General features: G+C 41.7%; 1 protein-coding gene across 1 annotated transcript in view; it reads right to left on the minus strand.

Moving 5' to 3' along the window:
• Positions 1–23,210, minus strand: part of PACS1 (phosphofurin acidic cluster sorting protein 1) — a 267,815-nt gene that overhangs the window by 179,529 nt on the left and 65,076 nt on the right. The window contains exons 6-11 of the mRNA XM_089658767.1: positions 15,624–15,715; positions 12,190–12,270; positions 11,750–11,809; positions 9,726–9,880; positions 9,481–9,574; positions 9,094–9,156 (exon numbers count right to left, since the gene is read on the minus strand). Of these exons, the coding sequence (XP_089514893.1) occupies positions 9,094–9,156; positions 9,481–9,574; positions 9,726–9,880; positions 11,750–11,809; positions 12,190–12,270; positions 15,624–15,715 (545 nt within the window). The remainder of the gene's footprint in view (positions 1–9,093; positions 9,157–9,480; positions 9,575–9,725; positions 9,881–11,749; positions 11,810–12,189; positions 12,271–15,623; positions 15,716–23,210) is intronic.

Raw genomic sequence — 23,210 nt, forward strand, 5'->3', positions numbered from 1 at the left:
ATTGAAGTTGTAAAATCTGATTCTCCAGCTCTCTCAAACTTATCCTGAATAGAATCAGAGAAGACTTCTCAATGTTCAGGATCCATCCAAAATAATATCTAGGATCTGCAATGTGATTGATACTTTGGAAACATTGGCGTGCAAGGCCAGGGAAAGCAGAATTTCCAAGTTTCCAATGGCTGGAAATTCTCTGAGACAAAGAACACCCAGAACTAGTGTAAAGACCTTTGTCAACACTCTTGGAGCTGAGGCAAGGTCAAAAGGGACGGGAGACAAACTAATAGTGGTTGCTCCCACAGCAAAGTAAAGAAATCACTGATGAACTAGAAAAATAAGAATGTGTATATTTGCACGGCTTTTGTCAATGGATGGTAAGAAATCTCAGGGTTCCAAATGAAACTTGCAGCGCTGCTCTAAGATGAGACAGAGATCTCCCAGTCTGTTGCAGTGAAGGGAGCTGGCATCAGTACACCATATAGAGGTGTAAGAGCATTACCAAAGAGGAAAAAGCTTCACTCTTCAACCCAGTGCATTAGTATGTAGAGGTATGTGGCCTCAGCCAGTGCCGCTCCAGTCACGTCCCCCTGACACAGGGTGTCACGATCGCCGCTACCAACATGCGACAATCGCACGACCGCGACTAACAGTAATACGTCACGCCCGCGGCGTCAGACCCCAGACCTTCTCACCAACTCGTAACCGAAGGACCGGCCGATCTAAAACCGCGGTGTGACGCGCGTAACAAGGCCCCACCCAGCTGCACCCTGCAAAGCGATTGTCCAGCTAATGGGCTACAATCGGTGCCTGCAGCCTGAATGCGCTTGCTACTGGGTCAGGTTAATTAGCGACTAACCCTCTACTGCCACCACCAGTTTTGTTGGAGACTGGGAAACTCCCGTTATCAAATATACACTATAATGATTGAAAAGTCGCCTGTCCAATACGGTCACCGCAGGCCGATTGGGCAGAGGATTAAACAAACACAGTAGCGTCTCTTCAAAGGCAGGAATTCTTGAATTGCAAGTAAGCGCTTAGAATCAGTTTAATACTTTCAGAAAGAAAGATTTATTACTAAAAGAGTCAAACAGGTGCAATAAAATATTTACAAAGAAAATGTAAATATATATATATATATATATATATATATGCGCATATAAAAAAGGTACAGCAAAGAGATAATAGGAAGGAAGTTAAAGGGTTAAGTTACTTGCCAATATGCCTTGGTTTGTAAGCAGATCCAAGTGCAGAGCAGGAAGGGTCTTTGATCTCCTCTGTTACGATGTTAAACTCAGGAGATGTGTGTTTCTTCTACCAGGCTTGCCAGCCTGTCTCTTTTTAAAAATCCCTCTGCAAGGGGGGGGGGGGGGGGCGGCTCTGAACACTGGCCACTACGCTGTTTTGGGAGGGGTCAAGGGAACTCTGAATTAAAACTAACAGCTTCATACTCCATGATATGAAACATACAGTTGACCTGAGGAATAATCAATTAAGTTTTATGTTTTATGAGGTTCCAAGTCCAGGGAGAAGCTGCCTTATCTGTTTTATGATGGGTGAGAAAGGTTACACTCTCGCAGATGGCCTGGCACCGTACTCAGGATGTCTTAACCTGGGCTGACCCACACCATCTGTCAGTAGATAAGTTTGCCTCTCAGGAAGGGAGGGGGTAGGGAATGAAGGCTGAGGAATACCTCCACCAAAAGAAAAGAAAAAGGGAAACTCCGCATCAAACTCTGATGACAAGTTTGCTACACAGGGGTGTGGACATTTTTTAATAAACGACTTGTCCAGGGACTAAACTGGTGTTCCAATCTACTTGTTCACATAAAAAAAAAAAAAATTTAAACAAAATCGTATTTAAATCTGAGGGGGAAGAAGGAAGAAAGAAGAAGGGGGGGGGCCTTTATGGCGGCTTAAACATTCCATATTTTTAACACTGAGCTGTTTATCTCCTTCTCCACTCCCTGCTTGTCTCCAGCACTGCACACAGGGACTAGCAGGGAGGGGAGAGACCTTGCAGTGTAATGAGCACTGATTGGTTGCTCGGCAAGAAAGGGGAGTGTCGAGCTTATCCTTTATCCCTTTCACTGTCAGAGCGACTTGAGCATTTTTTTTTTTGCACAAGTTTAAAAAAAAAAATAATTTTAGGCCTGAAGATTACATAAAACCCCCAAAGTGGGGCAAAAAAGTATTTAGCCAGCCACCAATTGTGCAAGTTCTCCCACTTAAAAAGATGAGAGGCCTGTAATTGGCGTCATAGGTAGACCTCAACTATGAGAGACAAAATGAGAAAAAAAAATCCAGACATTGGCTGATTTGGAAAGAATTTATTTGCAAATTATGGTGGAAAATAAGTATTTGGTCACCTACAAACAAAAAGATTTCTGGCTCTCGCAGACCTGTACATTCTTCTTTAAGAGGCTCCTCTGTCCTGCACTCGTTACCTGTATCAATGGCACCTGTTTGAACTTGTTATCAGTATAAAAGACACCTGTCCACAACCTCAAACAGTCACACTCCAAACTCCACTATGGTGAAGACCAAGAAGGACACCAGAAACAAAATTGTAGACCTGCACCAGGCTGGGAAGACTGAATCTGCAATAGGCAAGCAGCTTGGTGAGAACAAATCAACTGTGGGAGCAATAATTAGAAAATGGAAGACATACAAAACCACTGAAAATCTCCCTCGATTTGGGGCTCAACGCAAGATCTCACCCCGTGGGGTCAAAATGATCACAAGAACGGTGAGCAAAAATCCCAGGACCACACGGGGGGACCTAGTGAATGACCTGCAGAGAGCTGGGAGCAACGTAACAAAGGCTACCATCAGTAACACACTACGCCGCCAGGGACTCAGATCCTGCCGTGCCAGACGTGTCCCCCTGCTTAAGCCAGTACATGTCCGGGCCCATATGAAGTTTGCTAGAGAGCATTTGGATGATCCAGAAGAAGATTTTGAGAATGTCATATGGTCAGATGAAACCAAAATACAACTGTTTGGTAGAAACACAACTCGTCGTGTTTGGAGGAGAGAGAATGCTGAGTTGCATCCAAAGAACACCATACCTACTGTGAAGCATGGGTGTGGCAACATCATGCTTTGGGGCTGTTTCTCCGCAAAGGGACCAGGACGACTGATCCATGTACAGGACAGAATGAATGGGGCCATGTATCATGAAATTTTGAGTGCAAACCTCCTTCCATCAGCAAGGGCATTGAAGATGAAACGTGGATGGGTCTTCCAACATGACAATGATCTCAAACATACCGCCCGGGCAACAAAGGCGTGGCTTCCTAAGAAGCATTTCAAGGTCCTGGAGTGGCCTAGCCAGTCTCCAGATCTCAACCCCATAGAAAACCTTTGGAGGGAGTTGAAAGTCCGTGTTGCCCAGCAACAGCCCCAAAACATCACTGCTCTAGAAGAGATCTGCATGGAGGAATGGGCCAACATACCAGCAATGGTGTGTGCCCACCTTGTGAAGACATACAGGAAACGTTTGACCTCTGTCATTGTCAACAAAGGATATATAACAAAGTATTGAGATGAACTTTTGATATTGACCAAATACTTATTTTCCACCATAATTTGCAAATAAATTCTTTCCAAATCAGCCAATGTGATTGTCTATATTTTTTTTCTCATTTTGTCTCTTATAGTTGAGGTCTACCTATGATGCCAATTACAGGCATCTGTCATCTTTTTAAGTGGGAGAACTTGCACAATTGGAGGCTGACTAAATACTTTTTTGCCCCACTGTATATTTTCTGAAAGCATAGACCCTACAGAAAAAAACAGTGGTAGTTCCAATATATGTCACTCTATTACCACAAAGGCTTAGGAAATGCAAAATTTCAGAAAAAAAAAAAAAAAAAAAATACACTTCATTTAAAAAAGGCACAAAAAAGCAGTAAAGTATCTTTTTTTAAAAATAAAATATAAAAGATGAGGTTGCACCGAGTAAATAGATACAGTATCCAACATGTCAAACCTAAATTTTAGTGCACTCATGACATGGCGACAAACTTTAGTACCCCATATTTTCTATAGGTGACACTTTTAAAGCCCCTTATAGGTCATCAGTTTAGTGCTACAGAGGGAGTCTGCGTGGCAATATGTAACGTGTTTCGCAATCAACGTTTTCATGGGTAGGTGCCCTGGTGTGTGCTTTTACGTTTGTACGTATGTATATGCGGAGGTGGGGGACTCAAATTTTTTTGCACTGCATTACGTTATTTCCCGGCTTTGATGGCTGGGAAATCTGTTAATGGGGACGTCGAAGTGACCTCATAGTGTCACTTCCAGGTCAGGACAAGAACACGCAGACGTGTCCGCTCTCCTCCACCCCCTCTACATGTTGGCACCCACTGAAATGGTCCCAGCCCCGCAGTTGGGCAAACGAATCCCAGAAGACATAGCGAGCAAGACAGAGGTATGTGGGGTGGTGGAGGCAGCTGGCACTGTGGGCTTTGTGGAAACAACCAGCGCTGCCGCCTGAATGCTTCCACCTGACAGGTGAGCCCTGCTGCTTACCCGGCAGGGCTGCAGGTTTAAAAAAAATCTACCTGCCCGGAACTCCATGTCCTGGGCATCGGGCTATTCAAATTGAACATCCTTGCTGACATGTTTTGCCCCGCTCATTGGGCATTAGTCAGAGAGGTGAGGAAAACCAAGCCAAGCATGGGTTTATATAGGCATCACTGGCCGTGAGTAGAAACGATAAAAGGTGTATGTGATGAATGATAGTAATAAATAGTAAGCGCTCATAAATAGTGCAAGCAGCTGAACATATAGAAAACACATAAAAAGTCCCAAAATACATATACAAAAGGAATGCAGCGCTCTAAAATTAATATTGGAATTAGTAGACACAGTCCAGTAAAACAGCAGTGCTCCTTGTTTCCAAGTGTAAATGGTAGAATTTTGCACTAACCAGAACGCGCATGGGTAATGCGCATATATGTGTAAATCCTGAAGATCCTTTTCTCCACTTAAGGCTGGTCAGGTATATGGCTTGGAAGAATGGAGATCCTACGCCCTCATGTGGTGGGAAATAATCCAGCAGGTCAAAGCTATGACGATCCAGATGAACCTCCACAGGAACTGGCACAGGAATCCCAAGGGCTACAAGGATGGAAAAGCTCCTCACAGGAGACACAGGGGAGCACTCATAGTGTAGTAATTTAAAACTTTATTTGAAAGCAGCACAGGTGCAGAATACAGGAGAATAGCCAAGTATGGGCAAACACACTGACCCTATTAGATGTCAAAATGGGACATATGTTCCACCTCTGAGGAAGTGCGTGCGCACGAAACGCGTCAGGTGGGACCCTAGGACGCCGTTGACATTAAGCCGCCGGTGCCACGAGGAGGCCCGGCGGCCATTTTGACATCTAATAGGGTCAGTGTGTTTGCCCATACTTGGCTATTCTCCTGTATTCTGCACCTGTGCTGCTTTCAAATAAAGTTTTAAATTACTACACTATGAGTGCTCCCCTGTGTCTCCTGTGAGGAGCTTTTCCATCCTTGTAGCCCTTGGGATTCCTGTGCCAGTTCCTGTGGAGGTTCATCTGGATCGTCATAGCTTTGACCTGCTGGATTATTTCCCACCACATGAGGGCGTAGGATCTCCATTCTTCCAAGCCATATACCTGACCAGCCTTAAGTGGAGAAAAGGATCTTCAGGATTTACACATATATGCGCATTACCCATGCGCGTTCTGGTTAGTGCAAAATTCTACCATTTACACTTGGAAACAAGGAGCACTGCTGTTTTACTGGACTGTGTCTACTAATTCCAATATTAATTTTAGAGCGCTGCATTCCTTTTGTATATGTATGTGATGAATGCTAACCCTTTGGAGCCAACTAGCCTTCGGCTGTCAGAGGTCACATGATCGGAAACCTTCCGATTGCAAGTATGAATTGGGAGCTTACCGATCACCGCTATCATGCTGAGAATGTGCCAAGTGGCCGCATATATGCATGTAACTGGCATCAAGAAAACTGAACTGATGGTGTGATAGAAAAAAAAAAAGGGAGAAGCACAGACTTGCAAAAGAGAAAAAAACGACATATGAGAAATTAAGAAAAAAAAAAAATAAGATAAGAGAATGAACCTTATAAGAGTATAAAAACAGGAAATTAAATAAACAAAAAAGTAAAATGGCACAAACTATAATGAAAAGAAACGTGCAAATAAAAAAAAGAAATGAAAATGAACATCAAATAAAATTGATAAGAGGGAGGAAAAAAAAAAAATAAACAAAATGTAAATGTCCTAGAGAAGCAGTGGAAAAATATAAAAATAGGATGGATGTGACAAAAAAAATAAAAAATAAATAAAGTGGAAACTTGTGAAATGACTGATGTGAAAGGAATTTGTATTTATTTACAAGAGAATTGTAAAAAAATAAATAAGAAAAATGTATATATTATATAAAATCAAAAAAACTCTGTTGTCTTCCTGTAGCCCCCGGTCACATTGGGTGCGACTTAGCATGCCAGATGACTTGCAAATCGTATGCCAAGTTGCAGCCTATTGTCCGCTATTAGAGAGGTCATATCGGTGAGGTTCCGACTTGGTCGGAGCCGCACCGATTTTTAAAGTAGTACATGTACTACTTTTGTTGCGATTTGCATAGACATCTGTGTCTTGCAAATTGCAATGAAAATCGTCAGGTCACCCTGAAAGTCACATGATTTTAAAATCAGCTTTAATGTGCCCGGGGAGTAAGGGCATCATGTAAAACTGCAGATAAAAAGGGACTCCTATATTTATGTATATTCCATGTAAAGGGGGGGCTGATGGAGAGTGTGTTTTGTCCCTTTTTATTACCACACCACCAGATCACATTCTTTATTAACATTCATTACATACATCTGTATTGTTTCTACTCCCGGCCGATGATCTCTATATAAATCCATGCTTGGCTCTTTTCCCCACCTTTGTGACCAAACCTTGGCGAACGGGGCAAAACATGTCACGGGGTGTGACTGGAGCGGCACTGGCTGAGACCACATTCATCTACATACTAATGCACTGGGTTAGTGAGTGGCGCCTTTTCTTCTCTTTGGCAAGAAATCTTGTTTATAAAGGGACGCAACAACAGACTGAATATATTCCATCCAAACCATTTGAGGATGTATAAAAGGCATTGAGAACTTTGAAGTAGAACTAAGTGAGGGAATCTGGCTGTCATCAGAACTAGTGTTCCCAATGCAAGATTTCTTCCCTTTCCTTTTTCTGTTGAAATCCCAAAATTTGGGATTTTAAATTAATTTTCACTCTTGGCAATAAACAGTAAAACAACGGACACCAAAAGCAATAAAAACCTAGGTGCTCTAATCCCTGTCCACTTTATGCAACTCTAAAGAAAGGTTTCACTAACAACAAGTAGAATTCCAGCCCAACACTAACTGGTATTAAAAATGTTCCCGCCTCCTCCTGCTACCCATCTTTCCTAACCCATGTAAAAAAAAAAAAAAGGTGTATACTTACCTTGTTTTCATTTACTGTGGTCCGGTCACATGATCCACAGCTCCAGCTCCCCTGTGTCAGTTAGCAATGGCCGCAAGGGAGAGAACAGTGTCGACCGCTGGGAAATGGGAGTCAGAGTAATATCACAACTCCCGAAATTCCCAGTTGTTAAGTGCTGCCTCCTCTCCCCTGCAGCCACTGCTCACTTACACGGGGGGATCACATGACCAAACCAGAGTAGACTAAAAATAGGCAAGTATACTTTTTTTTTTTAGTATTTAAAAAACACAGGTTAGGAAGGATAGGGAGACCATTGTTTTTTTTTTTTTTTAAACCAGTTATGTAGGATATGCATATTGTATCCACCCAGATGCCTGGACTGGGGGCTTGCTCAGCCTGTCAGTGAGCTGCTGAGAGCCTGAGCCAGCTGCTCCTGCCCCCTCCACAGCCCAAGTGAGCAATGAAGGGACACACCATAAAGCAAGTGACTGACAGTCGCCAACTCTCTGAAGCCTGAAGACAGAGCGCTGAGTGATCCACAGTGTTTGATCTCTCATTTCTCTTGTCTTAGATCCAAAATGGACAGATGCAACTTCAAAACGATGCTGCATCCACCTAGGAGAGTTTGATCCCCCCCCACACCCTCTTATAAGCCCCATAGTTCTCTTTTAAAAGAAAAAGGTCTGACTCAGCAGAGCTAAAAGAGAAAAAAGTCCTAACTCTTTAGGACTCTAAACTAAACATGCTTGGTGGGATGGGATTAAACCCTATAGTGGGCTTAACCTCTTGAACTTTGTTTAGTGTCCAAACAGTATAACCAATGATATGGAGTCTGTAAAGCTGTGCCCCTAAATGGATGTGTTAAGGCCTCATGCACACTGGACATCTTTGCTACCTCTCCTAGAGGTGTTTCCTCCTGGAAGTGGTGTTTTGACTGAAAAAACGCTTGAGGCTTGTAAACGAGTGTAACACATTTTAGGTGCATCTAGAGGTGTTTACATGAATCAAAAGTTTTTTCTGCCAAAAATCCACTGGATGCATTGGCAGTGGGTTGTTTTTCTGTCTGTAAACTCCTCAAAACTTCTATATGTGCAAGGACACACAAGTTAATGTACAGAAGCGTCTAGAGACAAGGGGAAAATAAAAAAAAAAAAACCTAGGGAAAATAAAAAAAAAAAAAAAAAAAAAAAAAAAAAAAAAAAACGCCAGATGCCCTTAAGGCAGTGTCAAAACATCCAGTGTGCATGAGGTCTAAACAGTCTTCAGTGTAGGTCATAAAAGTCAACAGAATACAGCACAGGCTAATGTATTTGCCACACCCAAAATGTGTAAGATGCTAAAGATTCTTCAGCAAATTTTGGCTCTATAAGAGAATGAAGATCAGCAGAGCAGGGAAGTATTTATTACCTTTCTTTGCAGGCGGGGCTAATTATAGAAGTGACAAAATGGCTTTAATTTTCCAACTAGTGTATCCCTTGTCAAACTATTATAAAGAATGCATAAAAATGTTCCTAGTGTGAGAAAGCTATAAAAATACCTAGAAAATGCATAAACATCTTGAGGTGCCAGCATACAGAACAGGATTGGATATATGAATAATGTATGTCTAAATATACCTGACTTTCAGTGTCCATTGACTCTTCTCGACGAGACATTTTCACTTCAACTGAAAGGTCCCCCTGCAACACAGATGTGCGAAAGATTATCTATAAATTAAATTGTTAACATTCAACCTGATCTTCCAATTACGATGGATGTCTGACATTTTAAACTATGCTTATTTGGGTGTAGAAATTACTTTTATAATAAATGTCTACATTTATTATATTATGTATTATGTATATTATGTATTTTGTATTATGCAGTTTTCAACTTTTTACATTTCAGTTTCAGCCTAACAAGACAATTGTGACCATATATAGATTAACTATTTTTGCAGTAAGAATGGTACACATAAAAACATTTCTTCCACTCCTTCACATTCTCTAATTGATAGCACTCACTGGACTGTTGATGTCTCTTCCTTGGCTTCCTTTGCTGTTTAGGCTTCCAATTTCAGTCTGAGAACTGGACTGAGAAACCCCCTCAAAGAATGGCCTAAATAAAAACAGAAACAATACATATATATATATATATATATATATATATATATATATATATATATATATATATATATATATATGTGACCCACCCGAAGTCAGCACAAAGGTGATTATAAAAAAAATAATGCAAAGGGAAGAACCTGTACCTGAGTTTTGGTTTGGGGGTGCTGAGGACGCTCTCACTTTCTTCTAACTCTGGGCAACTGTCACTTGGGTTAAACATCTCAAGGCTATCATATAAATCGTCAAGATCTTCTTCCCTAATCTCATCACGAGATACATGATCCAAACCAAACCCAACCTGCAAAAAGAATTTTAAGGGAGGGGGGAGAAAATTTAGCATAACAAAGCACCTACCACCCTTTCCCATCACACAGCTCTATAATGTATGCAAAAAACAAAATGCAAAAATAATAATGTTTCTACTTTTTTGTGAAGTATAGTAGTATCCCCGTAAGGCCCATGGTCAACTCTGCTGATATCCTCACATGAGTTCTCAAACGTGTGGAAAAAAAAAAAATGGAGATTTTGTACAACGAGGCACACAAAAATGTAGTAGTTCTAAGACATCTGCCTTCGGAAAGTTTGGAAACTGGCAAACAAAAACATTAAGCAAACCCCCTGTATAGCCACATCTCCAATCCTCATGCTTCAAATCTGTGTGCAAGCAGTGCATAGGGCCTATGTCCCAGAGGAGTAACTGTTCATTTTTCCCCAAGATTGGTTGTTTAACTACTTGTCCTCCAGAGGATCCCCCCCCCCCCCCCCCCCCCTCCTGACCAGGCCATTTTTTGTGATAAGGTCACTGCGTTACTTTAAATGGCAATTGCGCTGTCATGCAATGCTGCACCCAAATGAAACTTATGTCCTTTTTTCCCCACAAACAGAGCTGTCTTTTGTTCACCTGCGTGTTTTTTATTGTTTGTGCTATAAACAGAAAAGGACCGAAAATTAAAAAGAAATATATATATATTACATATGACACTAGGTGGGAATTGACTAACTGCCACTGACACGAATACAGTGATCAGTGCTAATAAAAAGCACTGACACTGTACTAATGGCACTGGGCAGGAAGGGGTTAACATCTGGGGCGATCAAAGGGTTAACTGTGTGTTTTACTTGGGAAACATGCTGCTGTGTATTTCTTTGCTGTGCAGAGAAATACACAGCAGCATGCGGTTGCTGGCAGGCAGTAGAAGACCTGTGTGGTTTACACACAGGTCTCTCCCCTGTCAGTGTTACTCAGTGATCACCGGGTGTCAGCGGAGAATCTCCTGCCGGGATCCGGAGATTGACATCTGAAGCTGCCGATGGCAGCACGTGCGCCCCCTACCCAGAAATGCTGGTTAAACTTTGTTTATTGCTCTGTCAGCCCTTTTCTCAGGTTACACTGTCTTTACATTACTATTATACATAGAAAATGATAAAAAAAGCCATCTTTAACCAGCATACCACTCTGCTTTTGCAACAACTGAACAATGGTAACTATCTTAAAGTGTTTAGTGAATAGGAACTATGCACACGGACAGAGTGATAAAACCATTAAGGAGACTCAACATAAGAGATGAATGTGGAGAGATAAAAATGTAGAAAAATTAGCAGGGTAAACCATGAAAGTTAAAAAGGGGAAGATCCACTCTTCTGCATCCTCCTTACTACCTCTACCATATTTGGAATATTTTTTTTTGAGAGAGCGGGTACTTAGTTTGGGCAGGTACCGGATACCACTTCCGCTAAGTCGCCTAGGTGGTCCAAGTGGAAGTTTAGCCCCCTCTCCCTGTCCACAAACGTCTGGGACACGTCACAGGTCCCAAAAGGCTGTGAGATAAAATTTACAGGGAGCAGCATAGATCACACATGCACAGTGGGAAACAGACTGAGGAGTCACGGCCAGCTTCTTACAGTTAACTGCTGGTGCAGGGGAGCCAAAGATCAGCGAAGAACCAGCTCAGGTGAGGACAGCTACGGACTTAATTTTTTGTAACCTAGCTGAAGCTACTCTTATAGATTTACACCATAAAACTACAGATGTTTATGGCATTCATTTTGCAACTCTTACCTGCAGCTAACTTTCTGACATGAAAGATTTCTAGTACTGTATGCATTACATGTAAATATAGTTATCCTGAAAGATAAGCCAGTTTCTTATAATGCATTTCATGCTTACCTCTTCTGAAACTTTGAACCTGTTTAGGAGCGACTTAAGCTTCTGCTTTATGTTTGGTTGCTGTAATCGAAAAAGTTTTGGAGATATAACTCGAATAGAATAATAAAAGGTAACGTTAAAAGAACCACAAGAATGATATTTTGCTACACTATTTTCTGAAACGGCTAGACTTGAGGTTTTCAGACTGACATAAACTGAAATTTATAATGTGGAGCCTTCGTAGTATTATAGGATATTAAAATCATCATTCAGTTGTACACACAGTTACCACGCCTCGAGCAACTATGCGTGGTCTTTAAAAAACATGATATGAAGTCTCTGTTTCTGTTGGGTGATTAGCCTCCAAATTAAAAGATCTTGTTTCGGCAACGCAATTTAATAACACTGAAGCTAGTAAACTAGGCAAAAGAGAAACTGCTCAGAATAGAGAAAAATCTCACTCTAGTTATGGCTGATGAGGCTTGGATTTTCCTACGCGATTTCTTCACCTTCCGGACATCGTCTTCTTCATAAAAAAAGTCCTGAGACAAAAAAAAAAAAAAAAAAATGGTTTATTACGAAAATATCACAAAGTTGGATAAATAAGTGAGCTGTAAGAGGATAGCTAAAGACCCATGCAGCAGAGGCTTGGCCTGTATTATGCAAAGATTCTTGACAACAGTACCTGGGGGAACTAGGGAAGTTTGAAGATCTAAATGCACATTTGAAATGCACATACTGTCATACACTGTGCATTGACTAACCTGCCAAAGGATGTAAATGTGGTCATACACTCTGGAGACCCAAGCACCCCACCATCTCTCTGAAACTACTGCGGCTAAATTGGAAGGCTAATATAAGTTTGGTTAAAAACATTCTTTACCCCCTCTTCGTACCTATGCTGCATACAGTTTATAAAAGGGATCAGTGTACATACTTTTATTTTTTACCAGAGTTTAGAGTGGTCATGTGATAGAGAAACAGCAGCGTTCATGTTAGTGAGCACTCGACAACAGGGCTGAACTCCCCACCGGCTTCTATTGCCTGTGCTTCCTCCCACCTGCTGCAGCTGCTCATTGACATGGGGGCAGCAGCTTCTCAATCACAGGGCCACAGCAAAATGAATACAAGAAAAGTATTTACCCTGATCTCTTTTAGAAACAGTATGCAATATTGGTATGAACAGGGGATAGCAACATTTTTAACCTGCGTTATATTAGCCTTTACTTTCACTTTAAGTAGTACAGGTTGGTCACCAATAATGCCCCTAGCCTTTGATTAGTGAAGATAAAGACCTACGAGGACACTGCCCCCTGTATGCACATTCATACTGTTCCCTGACAAAACTGTGCAAAGCTTCAACCGCTCAAAGTATTGACCATTCCCTCTCCCAGCCTGTGTGCTGCTTTAAGATCATGGAAAGCTGGGAGATTCATGTACTTATAAAAATTCTGCTGGAGGAATGAGAACAAAATTAGCATAACAAGAGGAACTCAGTTGTACAGTAGCAGACCTGGAAATTCAGACATCCAGACATGGATTAAATCTCCATCACTTGCCTAAAAGTGAAATATCAATTTTGGGTGGATTAACCATGTAACCCTAGGTTCACACCCATGTGTTTTCTGTAGCGTTTTGCAGAAACGCAGTACAGTACAGGAAATGCTGCAGAAAAGCATGTATTGTGTTTTTGAAGAGTTTTAAATCTGCCTAGCAAGAAGAAAAAAAAACAACTGCACAACTGAAGAATGTGCTTAAAACTTAGCTCCATTAATTTTCATTCCTCTTATATACAAAAATTATCAGACCCAAATATATTATCGCAGTTTACCTTATGCAATCTGACCTATCTAATGAACGTGTGCAAGATGTCTTACTGGATGCGCAAACAAAAAAAAAAAAAAAAAACAACACGGGACCATGGTGAACAAATGATCTTATGTCCCAACACTGGTTGCTAGGTCGCAAGTTTTGACATAAGTTAACACATTCTGCATCATCCATACATGCAGCAATTTCAGCTCTGATCATAATAAATTCAGTTCCTCTAATCTTTCCTCATAGCTGAGCTCCTCCATGCCGCTTATCAGTTTGGTTGCCCTTCTCTGTATGAAATGTTATTTTTGTGAATTGGTGCCCAAAATTGAACTGCATATTCCAGGTGAGGCGTTAGTAATGATTTGTACAGGGGTAAAATGATATATTTCTCTCTGGAGTCTATACCTCTTTTAATACATGAGGATTTTGCTTGCTTTAGAAACAGCAGCTTGGCATTGCATGCCATTATTAGGCTTGTGATCTACCAGAACTCACAGATCCTTCTCCACCATTGATTCCCCCAGTTGTACTCCTCCTAGTATGTATGATGCATGCATATTCTTAACCTCCAAGTGCATAACCTAACTTCACATTTATCAACAGTAAACCTCATTTGCCACAGTTGCCCAATTAAACAGTGCATTGAGGTTGGCTTGTAAATTGGAGACATCCTGTAAGAACATTATTCCACTGCACAACTTGGTGTCATCTGCAAAGACTGAAATGGAATTTTTAATCCCAGCCCCTATTTCGTTTATAAATATATTAAAAAGTAAGGGTCCCAACACTGAACCTTGGGGTACACCACTAACAACCCTAGACCATTCAGAGTATGAATTATAATATAGCAGATATATACTCACAAACATCAAATGTACACAGGCATATCATGACAAGCAAAAGGTTCATGGTCTAAAATGCTGCACGAGTCCCACAAGCAACGCTTGAAAATGGCTGATACATTTCAAGGGGCAATTCTGTCTTCCTCAGAGCCTATTCATAATGCTGTGCAATCATCCCTTATATATCATTTGACTCTGGTCCCAGCTCCTGCAAATGGGCTCCTCCCATTTGCTGGTGGGCGGGCCTAATATCTGGGGGGTGTGCACTAATAGACTAGGCATGATACCCAACAACAGTTGAAGCATGACACGTGTGAACACACAGAGAGATGAGAGATTAGAGATTAGAAGATAGAGATGAAAGGATAAAGGATAGAGAGACCTTTCAGGACTTTTAAAAATACATTAAAACATTTCTGATAGCTATTAATACTTAAGATGAGCTGCTTCCCCCTATCAGAGCTCTCTCATGATTAAGTACACTTGTGTATCCTCAATCATTAAAAAAAAAAAAAAAAAGCATGTGACATCACAGGGCAGGGAAATGGCAGGGCTGGGAAAATCAACACCGACAACAGTATGAGGAAGTTCCTGTGTGTAGCCACATTCAACTGCACAGGGCAAACATTGGTGGAAGAGAGAAGGGTTGCCAAAATGTCTAGGTTGGACATTTGTTTCCAGTCAGGCATTCAGCAATCCAAAAAGTGTTTAATATAAAAGTTCATTCAAACAAAGAAGTTTAATACAAAAAATTATTAATGTCACCCTGATATAGCTAGAAATAGAGATACACAACTCATCACACATTTATTAAAGGTCAAAATCTAGATTTCAAAACACAGTAGCTACACATAGTCCTCACCTACAAAGTGTTAATTTTCTGCATCTTTAGAGGATGGCCCAAAACAATACATTTGTATATTAAAAACCTGCCCACCATATTACAGCTATAACTCTTCCTTACTCTATCCAAAATGAAGAAACAAAAAAAAAAAAAAGGACCTCTTTGGTTCTACTTTATGACAGCCTTTATTGGCTGAGTAGATTAAAAACTGCAAGCTTTCAAAACCACTGAGGTCTCTTCATCAAAAATAAAGTTAAGTACACAAATCATTTCTGTTTTTTTAGAATACACACTTTAAAAGGATAATCATAATAAATATTATGAAAATCTTTTATTTTGACATACATGTGTAAAACAAATTTCTGAACAGATAATATACTGTACAAGTTACCTGTCCATGGAGTGGGTCATCACTACCCTCTTGCTCTGAAGAGAAACTTTCATCTTCATCTTCTGAATAATTTTCAATATCCGGGGAACGATCTGTGAACATTAAAAAAAAAAAAAAAAAGTTAAAATGGTGTTTTTCCCCCCATTGTAAACTGAGGCCACCAAAAGGGACAGATATTGTTTTTGTCATATCGTGTTTACTGCATAAAATTACTGCTTATTAGTCCCTTTAGAACAGGCATCACCATCAACTTATAGAAATGGTGGATAAAGCAGAAATAGAGGCGATGTCCCTTTCAGATCATGCCCCTGTTACACTGAAAGTGAGGTGGGGAAGACGATCGACAGGTGGGATAGGTTGGAAGTTGAACGAGGCTCTTCTCCTGGATCAGGAGGTGGATCAGAAAATTAGAGAAGAGATTGAAAGATTTTTTCAAGAGAATGAGACAGGGGAGGTGTCAGTGGCTACAGTGTGGGAGTCCCATAAGGCCTATAAGAGGCACCGTATTTTTCGCCGTATAAGACGCACCTGACCATAAGACGCACCTAGGTTTTAGCGGCAGAAAACAGGAAAAAAAAAATTCTGAACTAATGGACTGCAGACACAGTACAGGAGATGACCAGAGACTGCGGACAGCACAGGGATGACCAGAGACTGCGGACAGCACAGGGATGACCAGAGACTGCGGACAGCACAGGGATGACCAGAGACTGCGGACAGCACAGGGATGACCAGAGACTGCGGACAGCACAGGGATGACCAGAGACTGCGGACAGCACAGGGATGACCAGAGACTGCGGACAGCACAGGGATGACCAGAGACTGCGGACAGCACAGATGACTGCTGACCTTTGGGGAGGTGGGGAGCGGGTACCTGAATTTGACAGGTACCCGCTCTTACGTCCGCAGAGTTTTTGTTTGATCTTACCTGTTCCTCGATCCATCCGCGCGCTGTCTTCCCGGCTTCTGTAATGGCGCTCGGCATGACAGCCGGGTGCCCAGTGCGCATGAGCGAGAAGCACTTGCGCTTTGTGATTAGTCCGGCGGCTTCTGGGATCTGTCATGTGTCCCAGGTACCGCCTTACCATTCACAAAAAGCACCGCTTCTTGCGCATGCGCACTTGGCACCCGGCTGTCATGCCCAGTGCCCACACTACAGAAGCCGGGATGACAGCACGCCGCTGGATAGAGGAACAGGTAAGGTCCCGCTGCAGAGCTGAGCGGCCGGCCCGGTATTCTGACACGGCCGCGGTGGAAATAACGGACCGGCTGCTCCATATTCGCTCCATAAGACGCACTGACATTTCCCCCCCAGTTTTGGGGAAGAAAAAGTGCGTCTTATACGGCAAAAAATACGGTATATTGATTGCGTCCGGGGCAAAAAAGAAAAGGGAAAGAAGAGAAAAACTTACTGGGCTGCTAAAAGAAATATTTGACTTGGAGCAGATACATAAAAGTAAAAGATCAGAAGAGATAAGATAGAAGGTAATAAAAAAGACAGACGAACTAGAGCTACTGATGGAGGAGGAGAAGAGAAGAGTTTTCAACAAAGTTGCAAGTGAGAGATATAGATGGGGAGACAAACCAGGAAAATATTTAATGAGAGCCTTGAGGGGAAAGAAAAATAGGAACTATATAGAGAAAATAAAAACCCCAAGGGGGAAATGGTTTATTCTACTAAAGAGATCATTAAGGTGTTTAGAGAATACTATAGTAAGCTTTATAATATTGCCTCCCAAGATCCAGTAAATATAAGCGGAAATGAGAGAAGAGAGAAAAGATGGGAATATTTAAAAAACGCAGGACTACCGAAGCGAAGTGAAGATCAACTAAATTCCCTTGATTTGGAAATTACGCAGGAGGAAATAAGAGCATTAAAAAGTACTATGACGGGGAAAAGCCCAGGCCCAGATGGTTATACAGTGAAGTACTATAAAAAATACAGTGACTTGTTAATACCCAAATTGAAGAAATATATGAATGCCCTGGGAGGAGAGATGGAGATGAGACGGGAATCTTTACAGGCCCATGTGGTGCTGATACAAAAGGAAGGGAAGGATGTTTCTCAGTGCTCTAGCTATAGACCGATATCACTTTTGAACATAGACATTAAGCTATATGCAAAGGTTCTAGCAAATAGGCTAAAAGATTTTATGCCAGAATGGATCCAGGTGGATCAGGTAGGATTTGTTCCAGGGAGGGAGGGCAGAGATAATGGGTTGAGAACTCTGTTGCTTATCCAGAAAGCTAGGAAGGGGAAAACCCCGGTAGTAGTGCTTTCAATCGATGCTGAAAAGGCATTCGATAGAGTAGATTGGGGCTTTATGATGGATACCCTGGAGACTCTAGGAATGGGAGTAAGAATGAGAGAGTGGATAGGAAAGTTGTATAGAGAGCCCTCAGCAGTTGTCATGGTTAATGGAGAGAGGTCGGAAGCTATTGGGATGTCAAATGGAACTAGACAGGGATGTCCATTGTCCCCACTGTTGTATGTATTGGCGTTGGAACCTTTATTGGCAACTATTAGGAAGAATATAGATATAAAAGGAGTGCAGATAGGAGGAGTTGAACATAAAGTGGCTGCCTTTGCGGATGACCTGTTGTTCTATGTGGGAAATCCTAGGATAACACTCCCAAATCTAATGAAGAGCTTAAAGGATTATGGGGAGTTATCAAACTTGAAAATCAATCCAACAAAAACTGAGATTCTAAATGTAAACCTTCCAAATAGTGAAAAAGAAAAAATACAAAAAGAATTCCCTTTTATATGGAAAAATAGAGAGATAAAGTATTTGGGGGTTATACTTTCTGCTTCATATACGAACCTGTATAAATTAAACTATATCCCACTCTTAAATGAGATCAAGGAGGAACTAAGGAGATTGGGAGGAGGTAATCAGTCTTGGATAGGCCGTATAAACTTGATAAAAATGATAATTGTACCAAAAATCCTATATAAATTCCAGATGATTCCAGTCAAAATCCCGGAGGTTTATTTTAAAGTAATAAAAAGGATGTTAACAAAATACATATGGAAAAATAAAAAACCTAGAATATCATATGACTTGTTAAGTAGAAAAAAGGAGAAGGGAGGTTTGGGAGTGCCAGACATCAAGAGGTATTATAGAGCAGCAGTTCTAGTGAGAATTTATGATTGGACACATAATTCAGAGGGGAAAAGGTGGGTTAAGATTGAGAATGAATTAAATGGAGTTACCTTGAGTAGAATTAAATGGGAACCAGCGCAAAATAGAGGGTTAAAAGATACCACGAGTGTTTTTACATTAAATGTTTTAAAGGTTTGGGATAAATTGCATAAACTTATGAAATGGGATTTTAATTCACAATTAATATCACTGAGGAACACGGATTATTTCCCTCCAGGTAAGGAGGAGAGCACAGGAAAATGGTTTAAAAAAGAGGATATCCAATTGAGAGATATTATGGAAGGACAGGAATTGAGAACACTTAAGGATTTGAAAAAAGATAAAAGGGAACTCTTCATTAAAATAGATGAGTGGAGATACCAATTAAAACACTTTCTCAGAAACCTTCCAAAACCGTTGAGCTTGAGAAAGGATTGGAATCTGTTTGAGAGGTTGTTGGAAACACGAGGTGACGGGAGGCAGGGCACAGCTAAAGTCTATAATATCCTCACTGAGTTAGACACATACACAAAGCCAATGTATATAGTAAAATGGGAAAGAGATTTGGGAATAGATAGAGACAGAGAAAGATAAACAAAGGAAAATATATAGATTAATACACGAGAATATAAGTATGAGAGAGGTAGAGGTAAGTGTTTAGCGAGATGGCACATTACACCGAAGGTTGAGTATAAGATATGTGGGGAAAATACACTAGAGTGCTGGAGGGGATGTGGAAAGATAGGCACGCTATATCATATATGGTGGGAGTGCCCGAAGATCCAAGGTTTCTGGGAGATAATGGCTCAACTAATTGAGAATATCGCTGGGATAAAGATAGGACTGGACCCAGAAGTGTGTCTACTACATAGTACAGAGCTATCAGTAAATAAATACAAGGACTCGGGTATATGGTGCTATCTGAATGCGGCGAAGGGTCTGATACCTAAGTTCTGGCATAGACCAGAGGTGCCGAAGATAGAGGATTGGGTGGAGAGAATGAATCAGATATGTAGGATGGAGAAATTGTATTATATGCAAGAAGACAAGATTGGGTTATTCTCTAAGAAGTGGAGAAAATGGGAAGAATTTATGGTGAAATATATGAAGTAGCAGTGTGAGAGAGACGGAAGTATTTATATATTCTATATTCTAGTTGAGAAAAGAGGGAATAGAACAATGCAGAGTGGGTGGGTTTATATGGGGGGAGGGAGGTTTTATTTGGGGAGGAGGGAAAAGATAGGGGGGGGTGGTAATGGGATTAAAGATAGTAAAATGTAATTAATGATTTGGAAATGGTTTTTGTATGAGAATAATGATGAAATATGTATTATATATGTAAAATAAACACATTTTTAAATTAAAAAAAAAAAAAAAAAAAAAGAACAGGCATCAACTAAATGGTGGAATGTGGTCCACACCCGGACCGCCACGGCCTCGCTATTTAGCTTCCCGTGTGTCCTTTCTCCAGCCGCTGCCTCTACGGTCATCTTCACAGCAGGGCACGTGGTGTGATTGGTCTAGATGGAGGAAAAGAGCTGCCCCTGCTTTCAGGTTGCCAAGCAGCTGATTGATTGCTGGGACACGTGGCGGTCCTAGCAACCAATCACCCACTTGTTAACAGGAGAAGTTGGGAAGCTCCCACTCTCCAACTGAAGGTTCAATGCTCAAGGAACCTTTCCAGACCTGTGCAGTCTGCTGGACATTTGGCTTCAGCTCCATGAGAGCTGAAGGTCATCCAGGCACCCCACAATGTAGATACCACAGGTCCCCAACAGCCCGAAAACCAGTATTAACACCTCTGTGAACACCCTGATAGGGGCAATCCTCCCCTGCAAAATGCAGAAACTGTTGGTTAGGCATAAAAAGAAAGGGGGGGGGGGGTAAGACGCATAACTCTGGCTTGCACCCTCTGGACACCGTAGGTTCATTCACCCGATTTTCTTAAATACATGCAGCTATTTCTTCTATTAGTCTATAAGCAAGTGTATTCAGTGGGTTCCATCTCAAAGTTTCTTAGCAGATTTTCCGACCCATACACCAATTAATAGGTCTGAAAGCTTTTTTTCACTCCAGGTCTACCTTAAACCTCTTCACAATCTCTCCAGTGTAACCCCCAAAAAGAAAAAACTCATAGTGCAGTATCCTCCAAAGTATAGTGCACTTGTGCTCACATGCAGGCATACCATCATGCATGTGTAACTACCAGTGATCAATGACCTCACGATTCCCCTTTTGACCAAGTCCTTACCAATCAGAAACATTTATCGCGCCCATCAATCCACATCCCCTCTTCCTCTCGTGGATCACTCCTCATATTCAAATCTTCTTCACACTCAGGGTCACATGTAAAAAGGAACCATTCAATAGTGCAGTATATTGAAATCTTTAACATATTAACCTCATTTTCTTGTACTCAAAGTGCCAAACATGTGACCCTCCACAGTGCTCATTCCCCCATACACACCAAAATACCTTACCCCCAGCAACCCCTATGACATATGGTTGGGTGATTTTGCTTGTACCAAGCCACTCCACATTCACTTGCTCCACCAGCATACAAATCCTCGAATTCCCATAAGTAAATTGCTGTATATCATTTCCAGTAAACAAGATGGTTACACAGGTACTTCTGGTTCCAGCTTACTTCACTTCTGGACATGTTTTGTCTGAATAACTGTCAGATGGCAGGCTTTTGGGGATCAAATTCTCTGAAACGAAGCATACACTTGGCAAACTTCACTACAGGATGCTAAGCTGCCCCTATCAGAGAGGACAATTTAAAATTGTCTCTAACCTCTTATCCATGGCATCTTCAAAGAATGGGACTTCAACCTCCAGGACAGGAATTAGCTAGGTCAACCACCAAGTAACCCTATTTCGTGTAGATTTTCTCCTATATAGGTTGCAGGTGAACAAATTTCTTTGGAGGTGAGTACTTTCTCTGGGTGAGTTCAGTCTGCATACACTTTCTGCAAGTGTGGGTGCACTAGAAAGGATTTCAGATTTTGGGCGGCTACCAGGATCCCCACCCTAATGCCTTTTTGGGAAGAGGACTCCAGAAGTGGTAGCTTCTAGTTAGCATGCACCATGTCTGCCAGGAACCCCACTGGTCTTCTGTAATAGCCCCGGACTCTGAGCTTCCTCATAGGAAGACTTGTCTACAGAGGATTCCTGATCCTTGACAGTTTCTTCCTCTTCTTGAGGAGGTTTTTCTGATGCCTTTCTCCCAAAAATGGGAAGGAGGGGAAGGGCAGCACAGCATCCCAGGCATTCCAAACCAGCAAGAATCTCTGAGAGCTGATCTTGGAAACCAGAAACGGCTGAAGAAAATTCCTCTCTTAACCCAAAGGAACAAGAGAATTGTGTCCCTGAAACAGTGGGGATGCCAAATAAGAGCAGGCATTCACAGCTAATCTGATTCTTAGGGGAGCCATTACAGGGCGAACTGTGCACGGGGTCTTTACTACTTGATAAAAGGATTTTAGAACCCACCCATTCATCCTTCCTCATCTCTGCCTGTGGAAGGCCATGGCTTGCTGAAGGCTAATAGATCTCTAGTACCCTATAAAGTAGCATCTTCCCAATTGAGAGAATTAATGTCCCAACCCAGAACACCTAAGTGGCAAGTCACCATAAGTAGACAAGTGGCCCAAATACTTGCTGTGCCCTGGTGCCAACTGTGCTGTATGCTGCTGCGCTGTGCAGGAGCGAAGGCCGAGAGTAATTAAACCGCTGAAGCTGTTCTGCTCAGCAGTCCAGGAGCCTGCGAATACATATGTAGCTGTACCCAGAAAGCCAGCAAAACTGCACACTGATGCCACTGCGCATGCACCATGCTGGTCTACCTCCTTTAAAACCTGCTACTGTGGTGTAGTGCTCCATGGAGAAGATAGCCTATGCTGCACCAAAAATCACAAGTAACATTGTCAGGTAGACTTACATATGTTCCGCCACAAAAGGCACTTACTAGACCAGGTATAGGGCCAGGAAACCCAATTTTCACCCCTCAGGGCCTTTAGGGACTTGACTCCCCTGCCGCAGATCACTTCCCTAGACCTGTAAAGTACCCTGCTAGCAAGGATACCTGGTAAGAAGTATCCTGGAGATCACTACCCGCCAACCACAGACATTACAGGCCATTCCTACTCTTGCATGCAGGGTCCAGATACAGTACCTCTTGCCTTTCAGGCTGAAGGCAAACAATCCAAATGAAGGCCAACTCTACCCTAGAAGGGTTGTGCAGAGTAGGCCAAAAAACAGGAGACTAAGCCCACCAAATGAGAACTTTAGAAAAACAACTGCAGGCGCATCCATCAGCTAAGCAAACTAGCTAAAAACCAAGGGTTAACTAAGCTAGCAGGAGTTATGCCTGGGTGGGGAATTCTTGCCAGTTTCTATTCACCTAAAGTGGCAGGATAAAGCAAGTAATCCTGAATAT

Source organism: Staurois parvus, unplaced genomic scaffold (assembly GCF_062004578.1).
Source record: "Staurois parvus isolate SC_StPar_1 unplaced genomic scaffold, SC_StPar_1.0 ptg001091l, whole genome shotgun sequence".
In the NCBI taxonomy this organism is placed as follows: domain Eukaryota; kingdom Metazoa; phylum Chordata; class Amphibia; order Anura; family Ranidae; genus Staurois; species Staurois parvus.